Consider the following 22,109-nt stretch of genomic DNA (forward strand, 5'->3'; position numbering starts at 1 on the left):
CACCCGATCATTTTTAGTGTTTTTTTTGTTCCACCATTTTGTTATAGCAGTTGGATTTCTTTTCCATTTTGTTCAGTTTTACTTCATTAAATTATACTATTTTTCATAATTGTTGCTATGACATTAATTATCAACTTGTGTTTGACTGAAATGGGAAAGCACATTGTATTAAATCCATTATATTCTTTTTAGAGCATATGAATCATACAAACCGCACCTGTATAGCTTTTGTTCTTCCTAAACATCTTAATGACCGATTCTGATACATGCAACAGTCTTAAATAAGTTCAGAAATACAAATACATCACAGATAACTAAAGAGTATTGTGGCTCAAGAATGAATACTGAATGATACCGCTGAAAATAAAACAAGCACTCCCATTTTCAAATACATTTAAAATGAGAAAAAAAGCTAAACCAGACAAAAGATCTAATAACAGAATCGCATTATCACACCATATTTCTTTGTACAATACAGTAATCTATGTGCTGAAGGGTTACATCCTCAACTAAATTATTGGTTCTACAGTTTCTTTCCCACTTTGTCTTTTCAAGAAAGGTTGGCCTCACCTTTACTCTGGATGAGTGCACGCCTACAATCTTCTCTTCTGAAGCCCAGATCCTGTAAACGTGCCAGCTGGCCCTCTGTAAAAAGAAAAGCAGGGCTCTTAACCAAGCACTCAGTAACGCTTTCAAAAATTATGCTGCATAGTTCACCTTATGAAACCTCGGCAGCTGCTTTCTGGCTACGGCGAATATCATCACAGTCATGCTTTCTATACAACAGTTTTGCAGCATACATTATGAATGACAAAATGAAAATTTAGCAAATGAGAATAATAAAGCTTTGTATGCAATATAACACGTTTATGCTGTAAATTTACCTTGGTTGTGCCGTACGCTGTTGTGTCTGACGGCAAACATACCAATTAAAGCCTCTGTCTTGTGTCTGAAGAGGTCCTTCTGGCTTGTGGCTGGGCCCGGGCTGGCCTTGGTTGTCTCCGTCTTGGAGGTGAGGGCCGGATCATTGGAATCTGACGAGCCGGAGGTGGGGATAGATTTGGCAATGGCCAGAAACAGCTGGACGTCATTATAGGAGAGTCGGATATCAAGGGCTGGGAACTGGATCTTTGGGAAATCAAGTAGTTACATGAAATGAGTGAAAAATATGGCATACTCAGTAACTACGTTAGGATTATAAAAGTATATATTGCTTAAATGTTTTCAATATTTGTCTTCATTTAGTATTGCTCAAAAAACATTTTTTAATGTTTTTCTTTAACATTGCAGAAGCATCATTATGACAACTGCTGACACAAATAGTCAAAAAACCAAAAGAAACTAAGTAAAAAAGATTAAAACAACGTAGCAGTGTTAAAGGGGTAATGCAATGCTGGGAACATTGTTTCTGATTTTCTTCCAATGAAGCAGTAAGTTCTTCTGCATTCTTAAATCCCACCTTGAATCCACTACAGATAAAACAAAAGCATGCAGAAAAACAGACCTGATTTTATCAATATTTTTCATATTTTCTTCACGTTTCCCCCTTTTTTATAATTTAGATTCTTTTGTTTTTATTGGCAACACTCAGCAGAAGGAACATTTAAAAATTTAACTATGCATCACCGAGGAAAGAGAGAGAAAGAAAGATGAAGACCGCAAAACATTAAAAGCCGAGAGGCTTGGCATGACCCACAAGCCTAGATAACCCTCTGACCTCGAGCAGTGGAGGGAAGTCGTCCATGTTGAAAGCATCCAGGAGCCCCGAGCTGCTCTGATAGGTGGGGCTTCCAGACAGCTCCACCTGCACGTTGACAGGGTCTATGATCGACAGCGCCGTCTCCTGCTCGCTGCCCAGCCGACATGAGAACACCTGCACGGGGGAGGGACAGGGCCATGCAGAGATCCGCTGAAGTAGATATTATCATACAAAGGGCCTGTTTTGATGAGGAACGGTACTGTCCCTGTGTTAAAACCACGCCATAGCATATACCTCCTGAACCTCTCCCAATAACTGCCAAGCTATTTTTTGATGATTTATTATTGCTATTGTGCTGTGATAGCTCCTAATCACATAAGCATAGCAGGAATATTGTTAACATGAAATATCATGTTTAGTATAAGTCTAGTATTTATTATGACGGAGAAAATGTTTGAAATTTGTACAACAACAAGTCATTTATCTTTACTATTGATTCTTGATGCAAAAATCCAAACGCAAGTTCCTAACAAAGGTATTTAACTTTTCATGGTCAGAATCACTGTAGGAGCATTAAGAATCTTGACAGAACACCTCATCAGTAATTAGTTAATGAATTGATTAGTTTATTCATTAGGCACTTTCTACTGTCAAACCAACTCACCTCAATACCTGCCAGGCTGCCAGAGAAGGGGCGATCAGATAGCCGGGGCTTATAAGTCAGGACAGTTGTGCCTTTCAGGATAATGGCATTGGTGTCTAGGCAAGAGGAGTCCTCCACTACCACAAACTCCGTCCCTGAAACATAAATATTCTTAAGTTGCACAATATCCAAGATATTGGATAGGATCTGAAAAACAATTTCCGTTTGGAGTTCTTCTGATATTTACAAATTAAAACAATGTTCTTTGGTTATTAGACTGAGGTTAAACCATCCTTGCTAAAAAAAACATACTACTTACTAATTCATTTAGTCATTAATCATTTCATTTGTCTGATGCTTCTGTCAAAAACAACAAACGTTTTCACCCATTTATATAGCTGGATATTTTACAGGAAAGACTGAGGTGATTCTCAGCACCAACAAAGATTAAAAGTTATCTCAATATTAGCAATGTGAACCTGTAGTGACCTAACCAATTTATCTTTTAAATACCAAAGCACTAAAAAATCTCAGATTCCAAACACAAGAATTCAGCTGTAGTTGTAGTTGCACATGAACAAAAAAGCAAAAACATGCAGGTCCATGCAGTCCTCTTTATGTCAGGATCTGTAATTTATGGCACAATTTAATCAGAATTCATTGTCACCCAATTCATTTCTTCACCTCTGCCTGTACAGGGAAGGTGAGGTCTGAATTGTAATGCAATGGGCTGAGCTGTGTTCCAGGGCTCTTACCCTACCTGTCACATTGATCTTGACCTCAAAGTAGTGCTCCTGAGTGACGGGCACGGTGGAGCGCTTGGTCACCACCCCAGTCTTCACCGTCTTGGGCATGACGGCACCTGCTCCTCCGGGGTCACTGCTGCCGCTGGGCCAGCGCTGGCGGGGGGGGGCGGCACCTTTCTCCCCAGGGGTGCGCAGGAAGTCCCTGACCAGCTTCAACCAGTCAAAGATGAGGAAGACGCGCAGGTTGTTGAGGACCACCGTGAAACAGGAGGAGTCTCGGGTAGACCTGGAGAGAAAGTTTGCAAAGCCTCCTTTTTAATAAAATAATATAATAAAATTAATAAAAATACTAAAAATCCATTGCTTCAATGGAAAAAATAATATAACCAAACAAAGAAAACAGCAACCTGTGATTAAAATCTAGAAGAATGTAATGTTCCAAATAGATATCATAACATATTTAAAATGACTGCTGTTCATTTTATTGGCCATTTTTAATACCAAATCATATTGATCTAAAACAAACATTTCTATGTATTGTATTTATTTATAATGGACTGTGTTCATTTTCCAGTATCTTTAACAAAATATTTTCAGACACTACTTTAAAGCATAAGGTTTAAACCGATCACTGAATTCAAAATACTGTACCAAAGCAATGCAATTATTCTTTTTAATTTTCCTAAATCATATTATATTGAGAGCCTTCTGTTTTACATGGTCTTCCACATATGTTATGCATAAGAGATGCTGCTCATGGTCTTAAGTATTCTTGAAATATTGAGAGCCTGCGTTGAAAACTTTAATGTTGCTCAAATAATCTGATCAAAGTGGCCAGAGCACCTGAAGTGCAGTTCCATCTGAAGGGAGGCTCGGTTGGTGCCAGCTTTGGAGGGCTGGAGGATGCATTCAAAGACGTTTTGTTTCTGAGCTGTGCTGGTGCCGTGCCCTCTGCAGCGTGTGTCGTACGCCAGGAGAGAGTGAGACACCAAGTTCACAGACTTGGTCCCGTTGGAGAAGCTTTCAAAGAGCAGCTTGGATTTCATGAAGTCAAACCTGCAGAACATGCCAATCAGAAGACTGCCTTTGTATAAAACTTATAAAAAAGTTACACAACAGCCAAAATATCTCTTTCTCCCAGTATTAATTATTTGACATCTTTATATTATGTTAGACTTGTTTCAACTTACACTACTGTTTCTATTCAAGCCAAGAGGAACAGATTTTCAGAAGACTCTTCAACACTGGTCTTAAGAAAATAATGATTTTTTGTCACTGATCTTAAATAATAAATTACTTCCAGCATATGATTCCTAACAGACAGGTGTTTTTTTGCTTGACGGAGCAAATACTGAGAGCAAGGCCAAAAAGAACAAATGATAATGTCATATGGATTTTAAAAACATTTTCCAACTAAACCTGATTTTCACCAAGTACCCTACAAATTTCAAAATATTTAATGTGGGATCTGGACATTATTGAGCTCATAAGATATCAAGAATTACTGTACACACTTTAAAACTTGAACCCAATGGGGAAAAAAGAAGCACAGTTCTGTTGTCTAATAATAAAAATGAAGAACAAGGTACCTGGCGAGTGGGCGGGTGTTGCCGGCACTATCAGATGTATCAAGCAACTCCAGACTGACGTCCATCATGTCAACTAGAAGTGACAACCCCGTAAAAACTTCTCCGCTTAGCACCGTCTGGGAGACAGAAGGGAGGGAAGAAAGGCAGACAGAGAGAGAGAGAGAATCTGAGCAGGGAATAGATTGAATTAATCAAATATTTTAGTTTTTAGTTATTACTATTCTGATTTATATTTAGATTTAAACACACTGTTTTACAACATGAATTGTTGCTTTCTTTCAATATCAGTCTGCATGACGGTACTTGCTTTTGACACCTTATGGGGAAAGAAGACTAACAGAGAATATTTCACAAGGGGCCTGCCTGATGAATAATGAGGCTCTTGTAAGGCTCATGCCTAGCTAATACGTCAATTCAGAGAGCCCCATGGGTTTTCGGGCAGTTGGTGACAAATTAAAAGCATCCACCAACTTGCAGCACAAGACACTAATGCTAAACCACATGAACAGATTTTATATCTTTTGAGAAAACCAGTGTGGCTCCTTATCTCCTTACAGATACAAAACGTTGTAGCTCAAGCCACAGCTGGAGGTGTGTTGGCCTGCTATTAAGGGTATTCTCTAAAGATTTGGAAAGTTAGTGTATTATATCAGAAGGCCTCTGTGTTTATGAAGAGCTTAAAGACCTTTGTTATGTACAGCATAGACAAATGTATATTTAATTAAATCCAAAATAAAAAATGCACTTCTCTACACCTGATTCTCTAAGGTACTAGTTCTTTCTATTTTGTTACAGCACTTAAATGCACAAAATCCTCATTTTAAAGCTTCCTACCAATACTGAGCTTGGACATCTCAGATTCTAATCAAGTGATACAGCGAGATCACATAATTAAATACTGGGAAGGATAAGACGTGAAGTCCTAGCAATTTTATTAGGCATGCTGAAAAGCTTGGTAAATCAATAGTAGCCTTTATATCAAGACTCTTGTGGTTGACATCTTATGACCTCTTTGTGGCCACCACTTACAAAATAGAAAAATATCTAACAAGGATGTCTTTGTCTGCAATAAGAAGTAAGAAAGAGGTTAATAGGCTAATATCTTGTTACAGCTAATCTGCAAGGGTAGGCTTCCTTTCTGTTAAACACTTAATTAGTTTAAATCAACTGCTTTAAACCCTCTAAAATTAAATTTCTGTTTTACTACCACAACGAAGAACAGTGGCCTGTGGTCATGTGGTGATTATGAAGAGGCTAACTCTTTGTTGTACCCTGTATGAGTGGGTTCTGGTATGGCTAGAGGGTCACACCTGGAAGACAGATGTAAGGGAACTAAGAGGTATTAAAGTCTCCTAGTATGTATAACGAGCTGCTTCTCCTTGTGCTATAACTTGTGTGCGTCTACTTAGTGTACACAGTTAGGCCCCAGGTTCAACTGACCATTACAGCCACACTTCACAGTACCTGATCTATGCAGTCCAGATAGACAACAAACCTACTATGTCCTGCTGCAGGGGAACATGAGAAAACATCACCTTTTAACACTTTGACATCTATTCCCTCTAACTGTGTACAGGCACGTCTATAGATCTCTACTACTGAGTTGCACCTTGTTTCTTTGAGAGGCAGCACCTTTGTGCATGGAGGCTTGAACAGCTTTCTTACATAGGTGCTAGGGTCCTGCAGGTTGTAGGGTCTGAGGAACTCCTCCACAGGCTCTCCGAGGTTGTTCTCCAGCAGTCCACGGATAAGCCGGTATCTCTCCAGGTCAAGGGAGCAGTGGACAGAGGACAGACTGCCGTGGATGGACATGTCTGGCACAGCATGGCTTAGCTCCCTGCCACACGGCAAAGAAGAGAGCAGAAGTTGTTTAGATCATCACAGGCCAAAGAGGAGGCCATCTGGCCCGTTCTGACATCTATTTGCACCCTTAGATGAAATGGTGTGCATAGATGTCGGGGGACACCTGGCTCTGCGGGAGAAGGCAGGAGTTCTAGAGCTGAGGGGGCTGGCCACTCACTTGTCCAGGTTTCTCTCCACTTGCAGCTTCAGCTGGCAGCGGTCCTTCAGCAGGTTGCCCCCGGTGCGGCGCACAGCGTAGGAAGGGAAGAGCAGGTCAGTGTCGGGATGCTCCTTGCTCTCCCACACCTCTCGAGACAGACGCTCTGCTGCAAAGATGTCCATCTCTTGCAGGTCCAGCGCAATACAGTCCAATAGGCAGACATAGTCCTCTGAGAACAAACAGGAGGAAACCAGGGAGAACTGTTCATTCACAAGAGAGTATAAGATTTAGATGAATCTTCTATTAAAAGGGAGCAAACTAGTTTTTTAGTTTACAGCTGTTATAATCACATGCTCACTGGTCAACATACTTCCCAGTCAAATGAACTGATTCGTAGAGGCAGGCAATGGATGGCTGGCATTAAGCCTATCGGACACATTCCGACACCAAAACACCTCCAGATCTCAAGCCTCTCAAGTCTACGGGAAATTGTTTTCCACACACCGTCATTTAACCTTAATTAAATGACTATGACCATGACTGAATAATGGAATGAGACTGGGCAAACATTTCAGAATCTTATGAATTACATGCTATATCCAACTCAAACTGTTTCTGCTGCTTGCAAAGACTCCCAATATTTTGGCCAACACGTGCAGATAAGCAGTGACCAGTCCTGATCCTGGAAGACCACAGTACAGCAGAATTTACTAGGCATTGTTGAATCATCAGGTCAATCAAAAGTCACGAACCAGTTTATAACATCTTCATGTCACTTATTTATGGAAGAAAACCTTTTTGAATGAAAGCATGATCTAAACCAGCTCCTAAGGCAAGATTTTACATTCCTGACTTACAAGACATGAATAGAAAACATTTGCACCCTGAACTGTAAGTCACTAAAACAGGACTGACCAACTCTCTACTAAGAACAGTAGTCAGAGAACTAAGCATTTTGTATTAGTACTCGCTGTCATTATGGTATTAGTAGCAAACACAAAAAAGGAACATGCGCAGAACTCACCCGGACTCTCTGGAACTTCAACCTCAGGCATTCGCCCCAGGCCCAGTGAGAAGCTGGAGCCCACACTACTGCAGCTGCGTGGCCCCCCAGCCTTGCCGGCTGGGCCCTCCTCACTACCCGTCTTCTCAGGGTTCTTGTCTCGATCCTGCGCCACAGACAGACACTCCTAACTCACCACAGCACGCCCTCCACGAGAGCACCAACGCAATTCAGCAGCCAATATCATTTACCAAGTTATAAGATGCTTGTTTTTGTGTAGACTTAGTTAGCTATGAGTTTAGGAAGGCTGTTGAAATTTGTACTTTAACCCTTTATTCAACCAAAAAAAGCCTTAACAATGATGAGCTGAAGAGTGCTCGTTTATTAAATAATCTTTCATTTATATATAAAATACTTATTTTATTTAATAGAGGAATCTGGGTGACATCTTGGTCAATAATATATAATTAAATAAAAAAGTAATTGAAAATAAAATGAAGTATCAGGAAACACTGCAGTTATCCTATGCACAGTTCATTAGTTTCACCCCCCAAAGAACACCAGATGAGAACACATCAACCTTCCAAAATTATATTTATCATACCCAATACCATGCTGTGCCTCTGCACAGCAAAGTTTATATGTAGTTAGAGAAATTATGTTGATGTACTGTACATCCTCGCCTAAATCTGGTGAAGTACTGTATCAGAAGACTGAATGAAAGCAGAACATTACATTTTAACCCTGTAGTTTTACAGATCAGTTCTGCTGTTAAATGACAAAACCATTCCAGAAATGCAAAATCAAAACAAATACACACCATGCAGAACTTCAGTAGCTATTTTGCATTTAAATCAATACTGAATTATGCTGTATGGCTAGGTAAACAATAATTCTTAGCTGAAAATAAAGCAGTTTATTAAAATAAAACCTATACCATCTGGGATTCTTGAAAAAGCCTGACAAACCCTGTGATGAATTTTGGTAATAATAAACAAGCAAAAATGTCAAGGCATTTAAAATGTAAGTGATGAAATAATTTTCAACTGTTTTGAAACCATTTGTTTTCTCTATGCTAACAACAGACCTCATACTAAGATTAACGCAGAAGAAGAAACTTGTTTCTGTCTTTTTACGATATGTGCAGCTTTTGTCACAAGGAAGTAAATACTCTCAACAAATCATTAGCAAGAATCATACTGTCTCACAGTATCGGAGGGAATATGTTTCGCGTTTCCTAGCGATATCAATTCTTGCCTGCTGCATTTGGCTAAAATGTGTGTTCTGCAAGGTTCTTCCTTATGAATCTGATGATTACTGTCCTTGACAACAATCCCAACAAAAAGAAAAATGAAATAACCTCTGGCATAAGACTAAGATAAAATGAGCTACAGAAGTACATCAACGTTATAAGCATGTACAAGCTTTACTAATAGGCCTTGGAGCTTCTGTAGGGAGTAAATTTGAAAAATATATTTGCAATCAATTACTTATACCTATTGGAATAGTAAGAATAGGACCGAAAATGACTTATGAAAGAAAACAATACACAGAACACTTAATGGAAGAGGTGAAATGCGGTGTTTATAATTTACTGTTCTACACATCCTATTGCATATGTGGGTGGGGTTTTTCATGATGTACACCTAGCAGTCCTATACCAAGGAGTTCACTGACAACAGCAGCCATAGGCTACACTAACTGAGTGTATTTCACATGGAAAGCAAGAAGAAACCCACTCTTCTGAAGGAAGGTGACCACGATACAATGCCTTTCATTCAGAAGTCAAAGGTGACACCACAAATGTCAAATATTACACACAAAACCCATGCCCTGGTACCTTGAAATGGACAGGATCCTTGTAGGAATTTGCATGCAAAATCAAATTCTTCAACAAAAATGGTGTTGTCACGGTTAGAAATGAAAAAAAAAAACATAACAAGGGATCACTTATTGTCATTCCGTACATGGTTGATATATGAATTTGAAAAAAAACGAATTTACTTTTGAGAGGGGAGAATAACATGATACCTGGCACCAACTGATACAAGAATGGAAGTAAAATATATAAGGAAAATAAATGAAAAAATAAAAAAGTAGCCAAAATCAAAATGTAACCTAAAAACAAAAAGCATTCTGTACCAATCCGTTTTGACATGGCTCCAGATATGCATGATTAATACAAATCTTTGAATGACAAATTGTGTTCCAATACAGAAATGTTTTAATAAAAATGAGGTCAGAGCATCTGAACTAAAATAAGAATTTGGAAAAAAAACTGTTAATGTTATTCTCTACACAGGAAGGAACCATCTGTCCTTAATGTTCTCTCCTTGCTGTTCTAATTTCAACAAAACACATTTCTCTGCTGCCTCAGCAGGAACACCCAACCTGGCGATCCGGAGGGGATTAAACACAGATCTGAGCTTTCACGGAGAACTTGTGAGTGAGGCCAGAAGTTTGCTAATCCAAGAGGAAGATGCAGAGGCACAGCACGCCAGGCGACGGAGGTGCGGACAAGCCGCCGAGCAGGAAGCAGGGAGGCAGGACTCACCAGAGAGGGGAAAAAGGCATGGACCATGGTCAGTTTCTCTACCTTGTCTCGCAGGGAGAAGGTGCCCCGGGAGCCGGCCCGCAGGAAGCGGTTGCGCACCCGCAGCTGGCCCAGGTTGGCCACGATGAGCCGGGGCGAGTGGGCGCTCTCGGGGATCAGGAGCACAGGGGCGCCTGCCTGAATGTCCAGCAGCACCCGGCTGGCACGCTGTGGCTGCTCGCGCACCTGGCACGGGGACAGACGGGGAGAAAGGGGGTTTCTTTTTTTCGGGAAAAGAAAGGCAGAAGGGAACTACCATCGGCTTTGAAACGAAAAATCAAAGACAAATCTTCAAACCCCGATGGTTGAAAATTTGTTTAAACTGACTTGATGAGACTCCTTTAAAAAGCAGTGGGCTTCACAGCGCAATAAGCTTCTCTGGAATCAAACCAGTTATCTGTGATCTGATGCTTTCCTCTGTGTTATAAGCATGCAATAGATGTTTTCCTCGCCATGCCAATCAAGTATGCTAGTACAAGCCAGAGAAGGCCTGCACAACTGCAGTTATGAAAGAAATACACAAGAATATGGTATTTTCATGACATTCAATGCATCACTGTGCCATTATAATAAAAATCCTATTTGGACCAATGCTACAAAACACTGCCACTTTCCTTCCTCAAAAAATGAAATACGCAATTCAAAATATCCAGGACAAACTGGTAAACAGCTTTATATTTGGTCAAATCTACTTTTCTTATCTCATTTTGCTCTTGACTTGACCATGACCATTACAACCATGACTTGATGTCTGATGATTCTCAAAGTCACGCATCTGCTTAATCATTTATAAGACTGTTTTTTGTTTTACAGATAGCATAATGTTTTTTTTCAGGTCAAAGCACTTTAAAATCTGGAGCACAGATATTAAAAAGCCTTGTCAAAGGCCGGGAGAGTGACCCATTTCACAGATCAGCCTGTACTGCATTCAGGACATAAGCCTGCCTAATCTTCTCATGTTTCAGAACTGCATCAACTAAGTGAAGACTGAACATTCCAACTGCGATTTAGTTTCAATCACATCTGAAACTCTTAAAAGCCAAACCAAGGCTAGAAGGGAATAATTAAAGCTTTTGTTGAAAATAATATATACAGATTACCTTCCGGAAAGACCATAATGCACAAATTCAAAACTACAGTATTAAGCAAGAGGCTCTGCGTCATCGGAATTTGGTTTTAAGGGACAGTATACAAATCATATCAGTAAAAGTGTAAAAAATAAACAGACATTATGACAACAAGGAATTAGGAAACATTTTGCTGTGCATTCCTAAGTTGCAAGATCTTATGCAGGCAGAAAATATGCTACAGTAAATCTTGTGGTAAGCACCTTATAGCTGACTCACAGGAAATGTACCATAAAAAGCTTTAGGTCTTGCACAGATATTAAAACTACAGCATATTTTTATGGAAAAAAACTGTTTCCTTAATGTACATCACATCTTTACATCTTCTCTTTCATACTTGAAAATACAAAGCTACTAAGTTGCAAATAACAATCAAATTAAAAAATAAAATTTTAATGAGACAAGCTGCTTTTTAAAGGGTTAACCCTTTTGTTGTGTGTCTGTAGGAGGGTGAACTGATGTATGTTTAATAGGGGACAATGCTGAACTGCTTAAAGCCAGGTCTTTAGCACTGTCAGAAGAAGATTTTGGGGTACACATATAAATGGTTACTCCAGACTCTGGCCTGTTAGTAATATTTCACTCTGAGAGCTCCTGGTAAGATTTATCTGTCTTCATGGATAACTGTCTCATTCACATGTTACTAAAGGGAGGAAGGACTTATATTAACAAGCTAATTCCTCACTCTAAATCTTCCACATTACTTGAGGTTTATAGACCCCATATAAAGCTGGAACTGAATGACTATAAATCACCGTTTCACGCAGTGACTGGGGATTAATCCCATCCCTATAAATAATAAGCCTGTGAAATATTAAGCCCTATGTCCACTTTCATCATGGGAAAAGAAATATGCAACAGCAACAAGCTAAGCTCATGTGAAAGAAGTGTTTGACATGGCTCTGAGCTCAGTTTATGCTGTTTGCCTATGTATGAGACCGACAGTCTTAGAAAGAGCAGAAGAGAAGTGACAAGGTGGAAAAAACAACATCCCAAGTGGTTCAATTGGCAAAAGCACACATTTGGAATATTGGTTGCACCTCTGATCCAGGCAGCGCCAGCTGGAGCTTGAGCTAGGCTATCAGTAAAGGTAAATTTATATCAGAACCATAACAACTCGTCAAGCCAGAGCTCATCCCAGTTTTCTCAGACTTCTGAGTGATACAACTGGCTATGTGCAGTAGAGAGTGGGTTGGGATTAGTCAGTCATCACTCTCTCACGTCCTAGCGACACAATGACCATTAAAGCCTCCTTTCTTGCAGGCACAATGGTACTGTTAAAGAGGGACATGGCTCATAACTGGAGATTGTAAATACACTTGACCCTTGTCCAACTCAGGGCTTATGTTCCTCCAAAGTGTATTGTAAGTCAAATCTGTGTTGGAGAAATGTGACCTGATGTAATTAATAGGGATACAGAAATGAAGCCATGTTAAGTCATCCATCAATACCTATATATACACATACGATTTTTGGCACTACCTATACTGAACAGTAAAGGAAATTAAAATGTAATAATAATATTGTATAATAAAAGCATAAAACAAATACTGTTCATATGGCAAATTAATAAACATTAATGTACATTAGTGCACATGACTGCACGTAGCCAGATTTTCCCCATTCAATGGATATTTTTTCCTATTGCTTTTTCCGTGCATAATCAAATCTGCATTGGGCGTACCCGTGCTGGAGAAGAGCTTAAATATATTTTCTTTTAAAAAAAAATCCTTTCACTATGCTGACCCAGAACTGAGCTTTTTCTTGTAGGAACTGGTCTTTGCAAAACGCATTTGATTCTAAATAGAATCCTGTGGTGTGGGTACGTACAGCCTGGCCTTCCACTGCTGCTCTCTGCCTGCCAAGGACATCTTGCAGCTGAGTGAAGTGTTGGATGAAAGCCACCACCTCAGCCTGGAAGCGCTGGGTGTGGACGTACTGCACTGATGCCATCTGCAAGCACACTTTCATATCACACTCTCGCTGCAGATAGGGGTCGGGATCTCCATACCTATGAAACAAAGAGTAGCATTTTCTCAGTATCCACCAGTGCAAACCCATCAGCCAGCCCAGGAGATCCTTGGTTCTCTGTTGAAAAGGCCTCTTATTTAACTAAGCTCCACCACCCCCCCTTGTTAATGACTGCTGAAGCTCATGTTTGTTCCTCATCTGCACTCGACATGGAATAAACACAATCTGCTCTTCAATCAACACATCAACACATGCAAATTCCAGCTGTAAACATTCATGAGGCTGCTAATTGTATTTTTGTGATTTTCTCCAAAATATTAACATTTTTGCACACAGAAGCTTCTTGGAAAAAAAAAAAACTTGAACTAACTCTTTGCATTTTTTAATTGTTGAGCCCCAGTTGGATTTAATGTTCTTTCAAAGTCAAGAATCCCAGCCTTCTGAATTGCTTAAGAGAAAGAATAGTGCTTCTGCACCATATGGTACAAATCAGTTAAAACAGAGGAAAAATTATGGAAAGACTGGGATAAAAAAGGGCAGTGTCACTTCCCCATATTCAAAGATTTTGAATAATGTTATACGCAAGTATTCCCCTGTGTTGTGGGAACTCATATCCAACTCATATTGTAAAACAACTCACACCCAAAGTTTAAAAGAACAGTCAGATATTAGGAGCACCATGACTGTGTTCATTCTTAACTGCAAACCATTATTAAATGCAAGTTCGAGTGAATTACTTGTAGATGTCAAAGACGAGTGCCTCGCCCCCTCGCGTAGTGAAGCGCTCCCTGTACAAATCCCCATGAGGAGTCAAGTCACTCAGAGACAGGCTTCCCAGACTCCCCTGCAGCACCAGGTCTCCATCTGCAACATACAAAATAGGGCTGCTACCACAAGGTGTCCTCAGGCCTGGGGCATGGAGGACAACAGAGACATAAAATAGGATATCAGTTTAAGCTTAACTTGTGCCATGTGTCATCTGTCCTAAGGCAAAACAAGAGTAACTGGCAGGAGTAACTCGCTGTTCTTTGATAATGCAACTGAAAGCTACATATGTGCCGTATGTGAGTTTTTTATATACAGTAGGGCCTCGACATCTGCAAATTTAACATTCTCAAATTTACTTATCTGCAATTCAAATAAGCCGATGGGGTCTTGAATGGATGAAGAGGAGAGCGGGATGAAACTGAGCTGAAGGTTGGCTAAGGATCTGCGTATCCCGCGGCCGGCAGAGGAATCCTACTCCGTTGGGCCCCTGACCAAGGCCCTTAACCCCAACTGCTCCAGGGGCACCGTATAAATGGCTGACCCTGCGCTCTGACCCCAAGCTTCTCTCCCTGTCTGTGTGTCTCATGTAGAGCAAGTTTGGGTATGCGAAAAGACAAATTCCTAATACAGGAAGTTGTATATGGCCAATAAAGTGATCTTATCCTACATCTTTTGAATTAGTGGCACAACAGACTAGGATTGCGAGACGAACCCAGCTAGTGAGTGAGCATCTCCCTGCCCCCTGCCCAAGTACCCACTACCCCAGCATTCGCAGCTCAGCATGGTCTCGTTTTTATCTTTCAACAAACACTCCCGATTGCGTCAGTGTTATGGGGAATGACAGGCTGGAGACAACTTTACAGGCTCTCTGACAGTTTTATTGCCCGTTTCATTACAGTGCAGTGTGTAATCATGGAGGCAGAGCGAAAAAGTACAGGCTGGATGTAGAGAAAGGATTCATTTTTATTTCAGCTGATTACTATAAGTTTTTGATTACTATTATTTCCTTTACTCGATCAAGGTTATTGAAATGAACTCAAAACAAACATATTAGTGCTTTAATAATCACATAAGGGTGAGTTATGTCTTTTACGCATATATTGTATACTTTAGTACATTATGCAATGGTATAGGAGAGGACTTGTTGATGTGCAAATTTGGATATTCAGGAAGGTTTTCTGCGCTGAAACCTCATGAATGTCAAGACTACACCATATTTGGTATTTGAAGTCTCCATAAGCAAACTACAAAGTTCTCTTCAGGCAGAATATTACTGCAAATAAAAACAACGAAAGTAAAAAGATCTCGTTTCCTTGAGTGTTTCAGAACCAAATCAACTGTAATCAACTGTAATGAACACAGCAGAAATAAATTAAATTATGTACCAATCATTTCCAGGTGGGCAGACAGTTTGGAGACACTGGCCTTGGCAAGCTCATTGGTCTTCTTGTTCAGGACAAGAGAGAGCGCGTGGACCTAAACAAGAAACCCGGAGGTAATCAATATTTCTTAATGTGTGACCAAATTGTCAACTTTTATGTTAGATTCAGTTCATTACCTTTAGATCCACCTTGGTGTTGATCTTCTTCTCCACTTCCTCCTCATCATCAGCGGATACTTCCTCGCAGGGAGCTGTAGAGTAGGGGCAGAACAGAGGATGCCCAGGCATGGGCTGGGGGGAAAAAGCTGGCACTTTCAGGGCGTGGTTGTTGGCGGTGGAGCCGATACCAAAGAAATCCAGGATGACCACCCAGGTCTGCAGGGTGATGAGGACGTCCAAGCAGTTGAAGTCCACGTCCACACTGCGACCAATGCTCCCATAGCGGCTCTGGAACTCTGGATGGTGCCTGTCCACCAGAAGGATGTTAATGTGGACCAGCGAATCATCAAAGGGAGGCTCAGGATGAGGGGAAGGAGTGTTGCGGGAGGGGGAGGGTGGTGGGGTGCTCGGACAAGCCCGAGTCTCCTTATTCTTTCTTGTCCCAGCGGCTGGGGTGCTGGGGTGCCTCTGGTAGAACTGGAACACATTCTGAGCCTCTTCCATCTGAGCTGGAAGGGAGCGCGGCATGTCTGGGAACTGAGCATTGGAAGGTGATGGGCAAGACTGCGAGAGATACTCCTTGGGACTGAAGGTAGAGGGTTTTGGGGCTCCTCGGGATACCATGAGATGTTTGTATTTGGAATCGGGGTTGGGTTCCAAAAGGTCTTCCATCAGCAGAGAGCGTAAGGTCAGCTGCACCGCCAAGGACTGGGGGTGATCTTTAGTAAACTCTCCTTCCAAGTCCTGAAAGCAGAGGCTGACTAGCCCCTGGGATCCCCGACTGAGGTCGGCGCTCAGCTGCACTTGGAGTTGTGCCACCCGGAAGGTGGCCCTGATCTGTGTGAAGGAGGGGGGCTGCCTGGGAGGGGAGAGAGGTCGGAGAGGCGTGGGGGTGGACAGGGAGGAATAGGACAGGCCTGTGGAGGGGGGGTCTCGTGCGAAGAGCCCCCCCTGGGGGTCAGGAAAGCGAAGCGGTTTGGAGCAGGAAGGCGTGGGGGGCGGAGGGGTGGGGGGCTGGCTGGGTGTCGCTCGATGGTCCTCAGTGAAGGTGAGATTGTCCAAGGTCTGGAGGACCTGCTCGTAAACAGGCTTCGCAAGTGACACCTGGTGGGAGGATATGGAAGAATATTATTGTGACGCGACCTCGCAACGAAAAATCTCCCTCTTTACCAAACAAATATCGTGATTCGGGACTTTGCACCTGGAAAAATGCTGAAGGAATTAATAGGAGACTAATAAATTCAGTTAAGCTTTTGTGGATTAGGATCTATAGGTTCCTCTGCTCTCAAGAATGAATTACGAATCGCTGATGTAGATTAGTAACACGAGGGTCACTCAGAAAGGTTTTAAAATATGATAACTAACAATTTTGAAGGACTCTGAAGGAACACTCAGCAACAAGAAGTGGGGAAGTTTAATCTTACAGCATCACAAGTTGCATCCATTTCCTTTAATTATTTAAAAAATAATTTACATTACTTGCTGAGTGACCCTCGCTTTTTTGTTAAAACATGGAAACATGTATTCAGCTGTACAGAATACGTTTGACTGGTTTCATTCACTTCATTTGCACACCAGTACTATGCAGCTGCTTTGTATTTTGCAAAGCAGAAACTCAGGTGCACAGAAAAAAGATCAGCATGTAGTCAGATGGACTAGAAACTAGGATTCTCCTTAAACTTGTAGAGCTAATTTAAAAGTACCTCAAAACGTTTAAGATAAAAGAATTATTATGTCAAATATTTACCTAATTTATGGAATAGTAGGAATGGCCTAATCACTGTTCTCCATTTACAAAACATGTTAGAAATGATTTATGTATATTTGCTGTTATTAAAATATTTAATGAGCACACAGCTATTTCACAACAATACTACACAATGCTGGACTAATCAATACTATATTTCAGACCTGAAGGGAATAAAATTAAGAGGCTCATGCTTTCCTACAAATCAGCCTTGCCTGCCAAGCACAGCTTGGAAATCAGAAGAGCAATGCGTTAGTGCCACCTTGTGAGAGAGAAAGGAATTGATTAACATGACAAGATACATTTCAACAATACCAACAAGATGTGCATGGCTGTAATATGCTACAATTTCAGGCTTAATTTAATTTGGTCTGTATACATATTTTAAACACTTTACAGCTGTTATTTGATCTACTCTACACTTTTTGAGACAAATCTTTCATAAATCGCTTGTACAGTACTTTGTATTTGTCTCCAACATCTTGAAATAACACTTGCCTTTAATAAGAGCTAACTCCCTTGAAGCACTCAGGCTCTAAGATACAGTATGCTTATCAAACACACCTGCACATAGTTTCTATCTCAGATGATTGGCGCTATTAGTGGCAAGTATCAGCAACGGACTACTGAGACTAAATCAGGTCTTTAAAGAGGAAGACAATAAAAATGAAGCAGTAGGGTTTAAGTGAATTCCAGTAATAAAGACACATTAAATACAGTAGAAATAGACTGAAACATATAGCGAACAGAGACCCCCTCTGAGATGTGGAATCTCAATGCTCATTAACTTTACAAAAGTGAGGAAAAGTAGAATAGTCCAATGATAAAATGGAGGGAATCCAAAATTGCTAATTTACTTTTTAAAGTGACAAATGTCAAGAATGCACTTCAGTTGACCCCTGAAGACACAAATGCAGTATTCATGGGTGACATCACAGCAAGGCATTACAAATTACAAAAAACTATTGCCAGTCATTAGGTACAGGCAGAGCTCTCCTTCTGTTAGCTTCATCAGCTCTTAAGTGTAATACATTACAGAAAACTATCAAAGCTAAGTTTACAGAAGTAACAGACTTTCATGAAATGGAAAAGGTACCCGGAGCAAGAAAAACAAATAATACATCCAATTAAAGAGGGAAATGCCAGTTTACCTGCACAGTATTGACAAATTTCCCCTCTATTTTTAGCAGGCCTGTGCTACGAAAGGACTCTTCAGAGGACAGGAAGGAAAGTTGCGAGTCTTCATCAATGGGGACTTTCTCTAGGGTGAATTGGATGGTGGTGTCTTTCAATATGTGAAAGGCTGCAAAGCAATTTAGATAGGATCAATGCAAATTAAATCTCTCGCATTCCATTATAAAGCATTACTACCCATACATTATTAATGTATTCTATGTTATCTGTGTAATATCAGCACTTGGTGTGTGTGATATATCTCAGATATATATCTGTATCAGATTGCTCACCTTTTCCAAGGTTCAGTGACTCAAAAAAGTCATGGCGGGTGAACTGAGGCTCCTCCTGATTGATACTGTCATTGTGGGAAGGGGAGCTGGAAGACAGGCTGCGGTCACCACAAGGAGCCTTACGCAAGTCCAGGTGGCTGGTGTTAAGGGAGTAAAGCCTAATGTCTCTAACTTCTACCTGTAGCCTGTTTCCCTCTGAGCTGTCTTGACCAGCCACAAAGTTCCGGATGGTGATGCTCCCTAAGTGTCCCACCAAAAGCTCTGAGTGGCCCGGCTTTCGTGGAATGGAAACCACAGGTGAATCAATACTGACATTGAGAATAAGCTTGACAGTGAAGGCATCCAACTTGGGCTCCTCCTCGGTTTCCTCAAGTTCATCGTCTTCAAAAGGGAAGCTCCCTCTGGTCTTCTTCAATGGGGTCTCAAAAAGAGAGACCATGCCACTGTACTCTGCAGTTTTGGAGACTAGCACAGTGGACACTTTAGAGGCTGCACTCTTCAACATGGACCGGAAGTTGTCTTCCACCTCATTGGCAGACAGACTGAGCTCCTTGAGGAACTTGGCAGAATGGTTGTAGTGCAAGGAAGCCATTTGAAGCTCAAGTGAGCATTCTTCCCGTGTCCTTTCCAGAAGATGAAACCTCAAGGCTTCCGAGGGTGTGCCAGCAACGTCAAAGAAATCCATCGCTGGAAAATTCGAAGCATTTTCCACATTTCCAATGCTGATTACAAATTGACTTTTGCCACCTTCCTGAGTCAAATCCACCAGCTGCAGGGATCCAAGGGACCCATTGACATCCAGTCGGCCTCCCATGGAGACATTCACTTTTGTCCCATTCACACTAGCTGTGGCAATCTTCATTCCTTTCTTCTCTCCACCTAGCACGGCACCTGTGATCACAGTACGGAGAAGCAGTACATTCAGCCTGTGAATTTCCACAGTCACCTCTGTGTTCTGGTCATATGTAGACTGGAAGACCTCTTCTGGACCCATACCATCAATATGAGGCTGAGGTAACTGCTGCTGGGCAAAATAACTCCAGTTGTTTTCCTCCTTCTCTCTGGGAAACGACTTCTGGAGGAATTTAAGAAGCTCCACCATCGTCTCTGGATTTAAGATAATATCCAGGTTGTTTACTTGCACGGTGGTCACTTGAAGGGAACTGTCCAGGTTCATAGATGGGCAGTCGGAACTAACAAATTGGTACTCCAATTTGATGAGAGCTTCCTCGTTCTTAAAGACAGAAGGAAGAGGTGAGATCTTATCAAAGGAGACGCCAGGAGGGAAACTACCATGAATAGCAGATGAATCAGGTGCTTTTGAGTCAGGGGTAACAGGGGACTGTGGCTGACTCTCCCGGAGGATGCCAGTAGGGACATCAAAGCTGAGATGCTTGTGAGAAGCCACCAAGAGGTCAAAATCAGATCCATATGTTTGGAGGGTGTCCACCAAGAGGAGTCCATGGACAGTGAGAGAGACTTCAGCATCATAGGGCCGCTTCACAAAGTGGGCATTAGATCCAAAGACTTTTAAAACAGAGATGTAACGGCCACCACTCTCCACACCTAGCTGCATATAGTTGATGTTGAACTCGGCAAGGAGAAGTCTAGACTCCACCAGGACTTCTCTGGTGTGCTGCTCAAGAGTCATGACGCTCTGGGTAAGGTTCTTGGTTGATCCCTGCATCTTCCACTGGTTTTCATCCTTCTGGAAGATTCTCTCGTGACGCAAAAACAAAGGATCAGAAGACTTATTGCTGTCTCCAGTCTTTGCTGAACCTATTTCTTGTGTGTCTGGACTGTTCAAACGGGCCAGACAACTCCGAAGGGCTGCCACCTTCTCCAGGTTGATATGCACTTTGAGATCAGGGAGGGTCCCTGAAAGTACGGCCCCAGGAAGCTGAGGATCTGAAGTGTAGCGAAGCCGCTGTTCAAGCTGTAGTAAGACGTTGAATTTCTCCACCACATGTGTGGGCCCTACCTCACTCTCCTGTAGGTGCTTCCAATTGTCCTTGTAATGACCAACCATAATTTGAAGGTCTAAAAAAGACAGGGAGTATTTCTCATACAGGTTCCAACAATATGGAGGAAATTTCTCAGCCAGTTCCAACGTGGAGTGGTCAGGACTTTTGCCTTCATCTTTGACCTCTATTTCTGGCTCAGGGGGAGGAGATCCTGGGGGTGTAGCTAAAGGTGTCTGGTACTCATCGTCACTAAACTCCTCTCCTTCCATCGGGGTTATCCTCGACTTTGTTTTGAGGTCTTCTATATGGGAAAAAAGGGAAAGAAAGCAGCAGAATAAAAGCATAAACCTTGCAAATGCTCTTCTTTTCCATTATTATATAGCTATGCTTTATAAAATCAGAACAGAATACAGTGCCTTGAAAAAGCATTCAAGCCCTTTCTATGGTGTTCCATTTTGAGAAATCTCAAAATGCTGCATACACATTTTATAACTTAATTTTTATATTCAACACCTAAATGATCAAACTGAAGGCTTTCAGGGGTTACAAAATTCTATCTCATCTGGCAAGAAAACTCCTTACTATACATCTGCAATATCACCTAAATACTTTTTGAAAACCCTATGAGGAAATTGAGGTAAGTTTCCTGAGGTGTCTTCAATATAGTTAAATGATCCATATTTTCTCCCAACTCAAACATTAAGCTCTGTTGTTCAATGTTCAGTTTCCTCCCGCCCAGTTGCTTAGGTTGGAGGTTGCTCAGGTCTGATGTAGGCAGTGTCTGGGTGGTATAATGCACCTCCCATTCCTAGATAATTAAGAAGACTGTGTTCACGTATTCAGAGACTTTTTTGTAAGCTTCTCTGGATCTGTGTTTTTCAATAACCTTATCCTTGACTTTCTTTGAAAGCTCTCTAGTATTCATTCACCTTTGCTTGAAATCTACTACCCATCTAAGGAATCTAACAGAAACAACTGTTTTTATTATTAAATCATAAGAACCACTAATTTAGGTTTGTCGCAGTACAGGGTTTGAATACTGATGTAATCCATTTTTCCTTTCATATTAGGTAAGTATATACTTGTCTTTTTTTGTTTTGCTTGGAAGTGTGTCGTTAATGTAACAAACATAAATTGCTAATTCCAAGGTGTCAAGCTTTAAAGCAACAAAATGTAAAGACTGCAAGTATCTGAATACTTTTGCAAGGCACTGTACTTTCTACTCATTTTTTTTTAAATGACTAGAAAAGA

At 41.1% G+C, this 22,109-nt stretch overlaps 1 protein-coding gene across 2 annotated transcripts in view; it reads right to left on the reverse strand.

Annotated features, from left to right (window-relative positions):
• The window catches only part of vps13d (vacuolar protein sorting 13 homolog D), an 85,529-nt gene that overhangs the window by 47,514 nt on the left and 15,906 nt on the right, over positions 1 to 22,109 (reverse strand). For both annotated transcript variants that reach the window (XM_088617496.1, XM_088617495.1), the window contains exons 19-35: positions 18,895 to 21,159; positions 18,580 to 18,731; positions 15,700 to 16,785; positions 15,527 to 15,617; positions 14,111 to 14,237; positions 13,233 to 13,413; positions 10,279 to 10,461; positions 7,704 to 7,848; positions 6,698 to 6,908; positions 6,343 to 6,514; positions 4,678 to 4,793; positions 3,932 to 4,144; positions 3,103 to 3,374; positions 2,364 to 2,497; positions 1,718 to 1,873; positions 927 to 1,128; positions 571 to 645 (exon numbers count right to left, since the gene is read on the reverse strand). In XM_088617496.1, coding sequence (XP_088473622.1) covers positions 571 to 645; positions 927 to 1,128; positions 1,718 to 1,873; positions 2,364 to 2,497; positions 3,103 to 3,374; positions 3,932 to 4,144; positions 4,678 to 4,793; positions 6,343 to 6,514; positions 6,698 to 6,908; positions 7,704 to 7,848; positions 10,279 to 10,461; positions 13,233 to 13,413; positions 14,111 to 14,237; positions 15,527 to 15,617; positions 15,700 to 16,785; positions 18,580 to 18,731; positions 18,895 to 21,159 — 5,781 coding nt within the window. The remainder of the gene's footprint in view (positions 1 to 570; positions 646 to 926; positions 1,129 to 1,717; positions 1,874 to 2,363; positions 2,498 to 3,102; positions 3,375 to 3,931; positions 4,145 to 4,677; positions 4,794 to 6,342; positions 6,515 to 6,697; positions 6,909 to 7,703; positions 7,849 to 10,278; positions 10,462 to 13,232; positions 13,414 to 14,110; positions 14,238 to 15,526; positions 15,618 to 15,699; positions 16,786 to 18,579; positions 18,732 to 18,894; positions 21,160 to 22,109) is intronic.

This window comes from Lepisosteus platostomus, chromosome 23 (assembly GCF_059453375.1).
Source record: "Lepisosteus platostomus isolate fLepPlt1 chromosome 23, fLepPlt1.hap1, whole genome shotgun sequence".
Classification (NCBI taxonomy): Eukaryota; Metazoa; Chordata; class Actinopteri; order Semionotiformes; family Lepisosteidae; genus Lepisosteus; species Lepisosteus platostomus.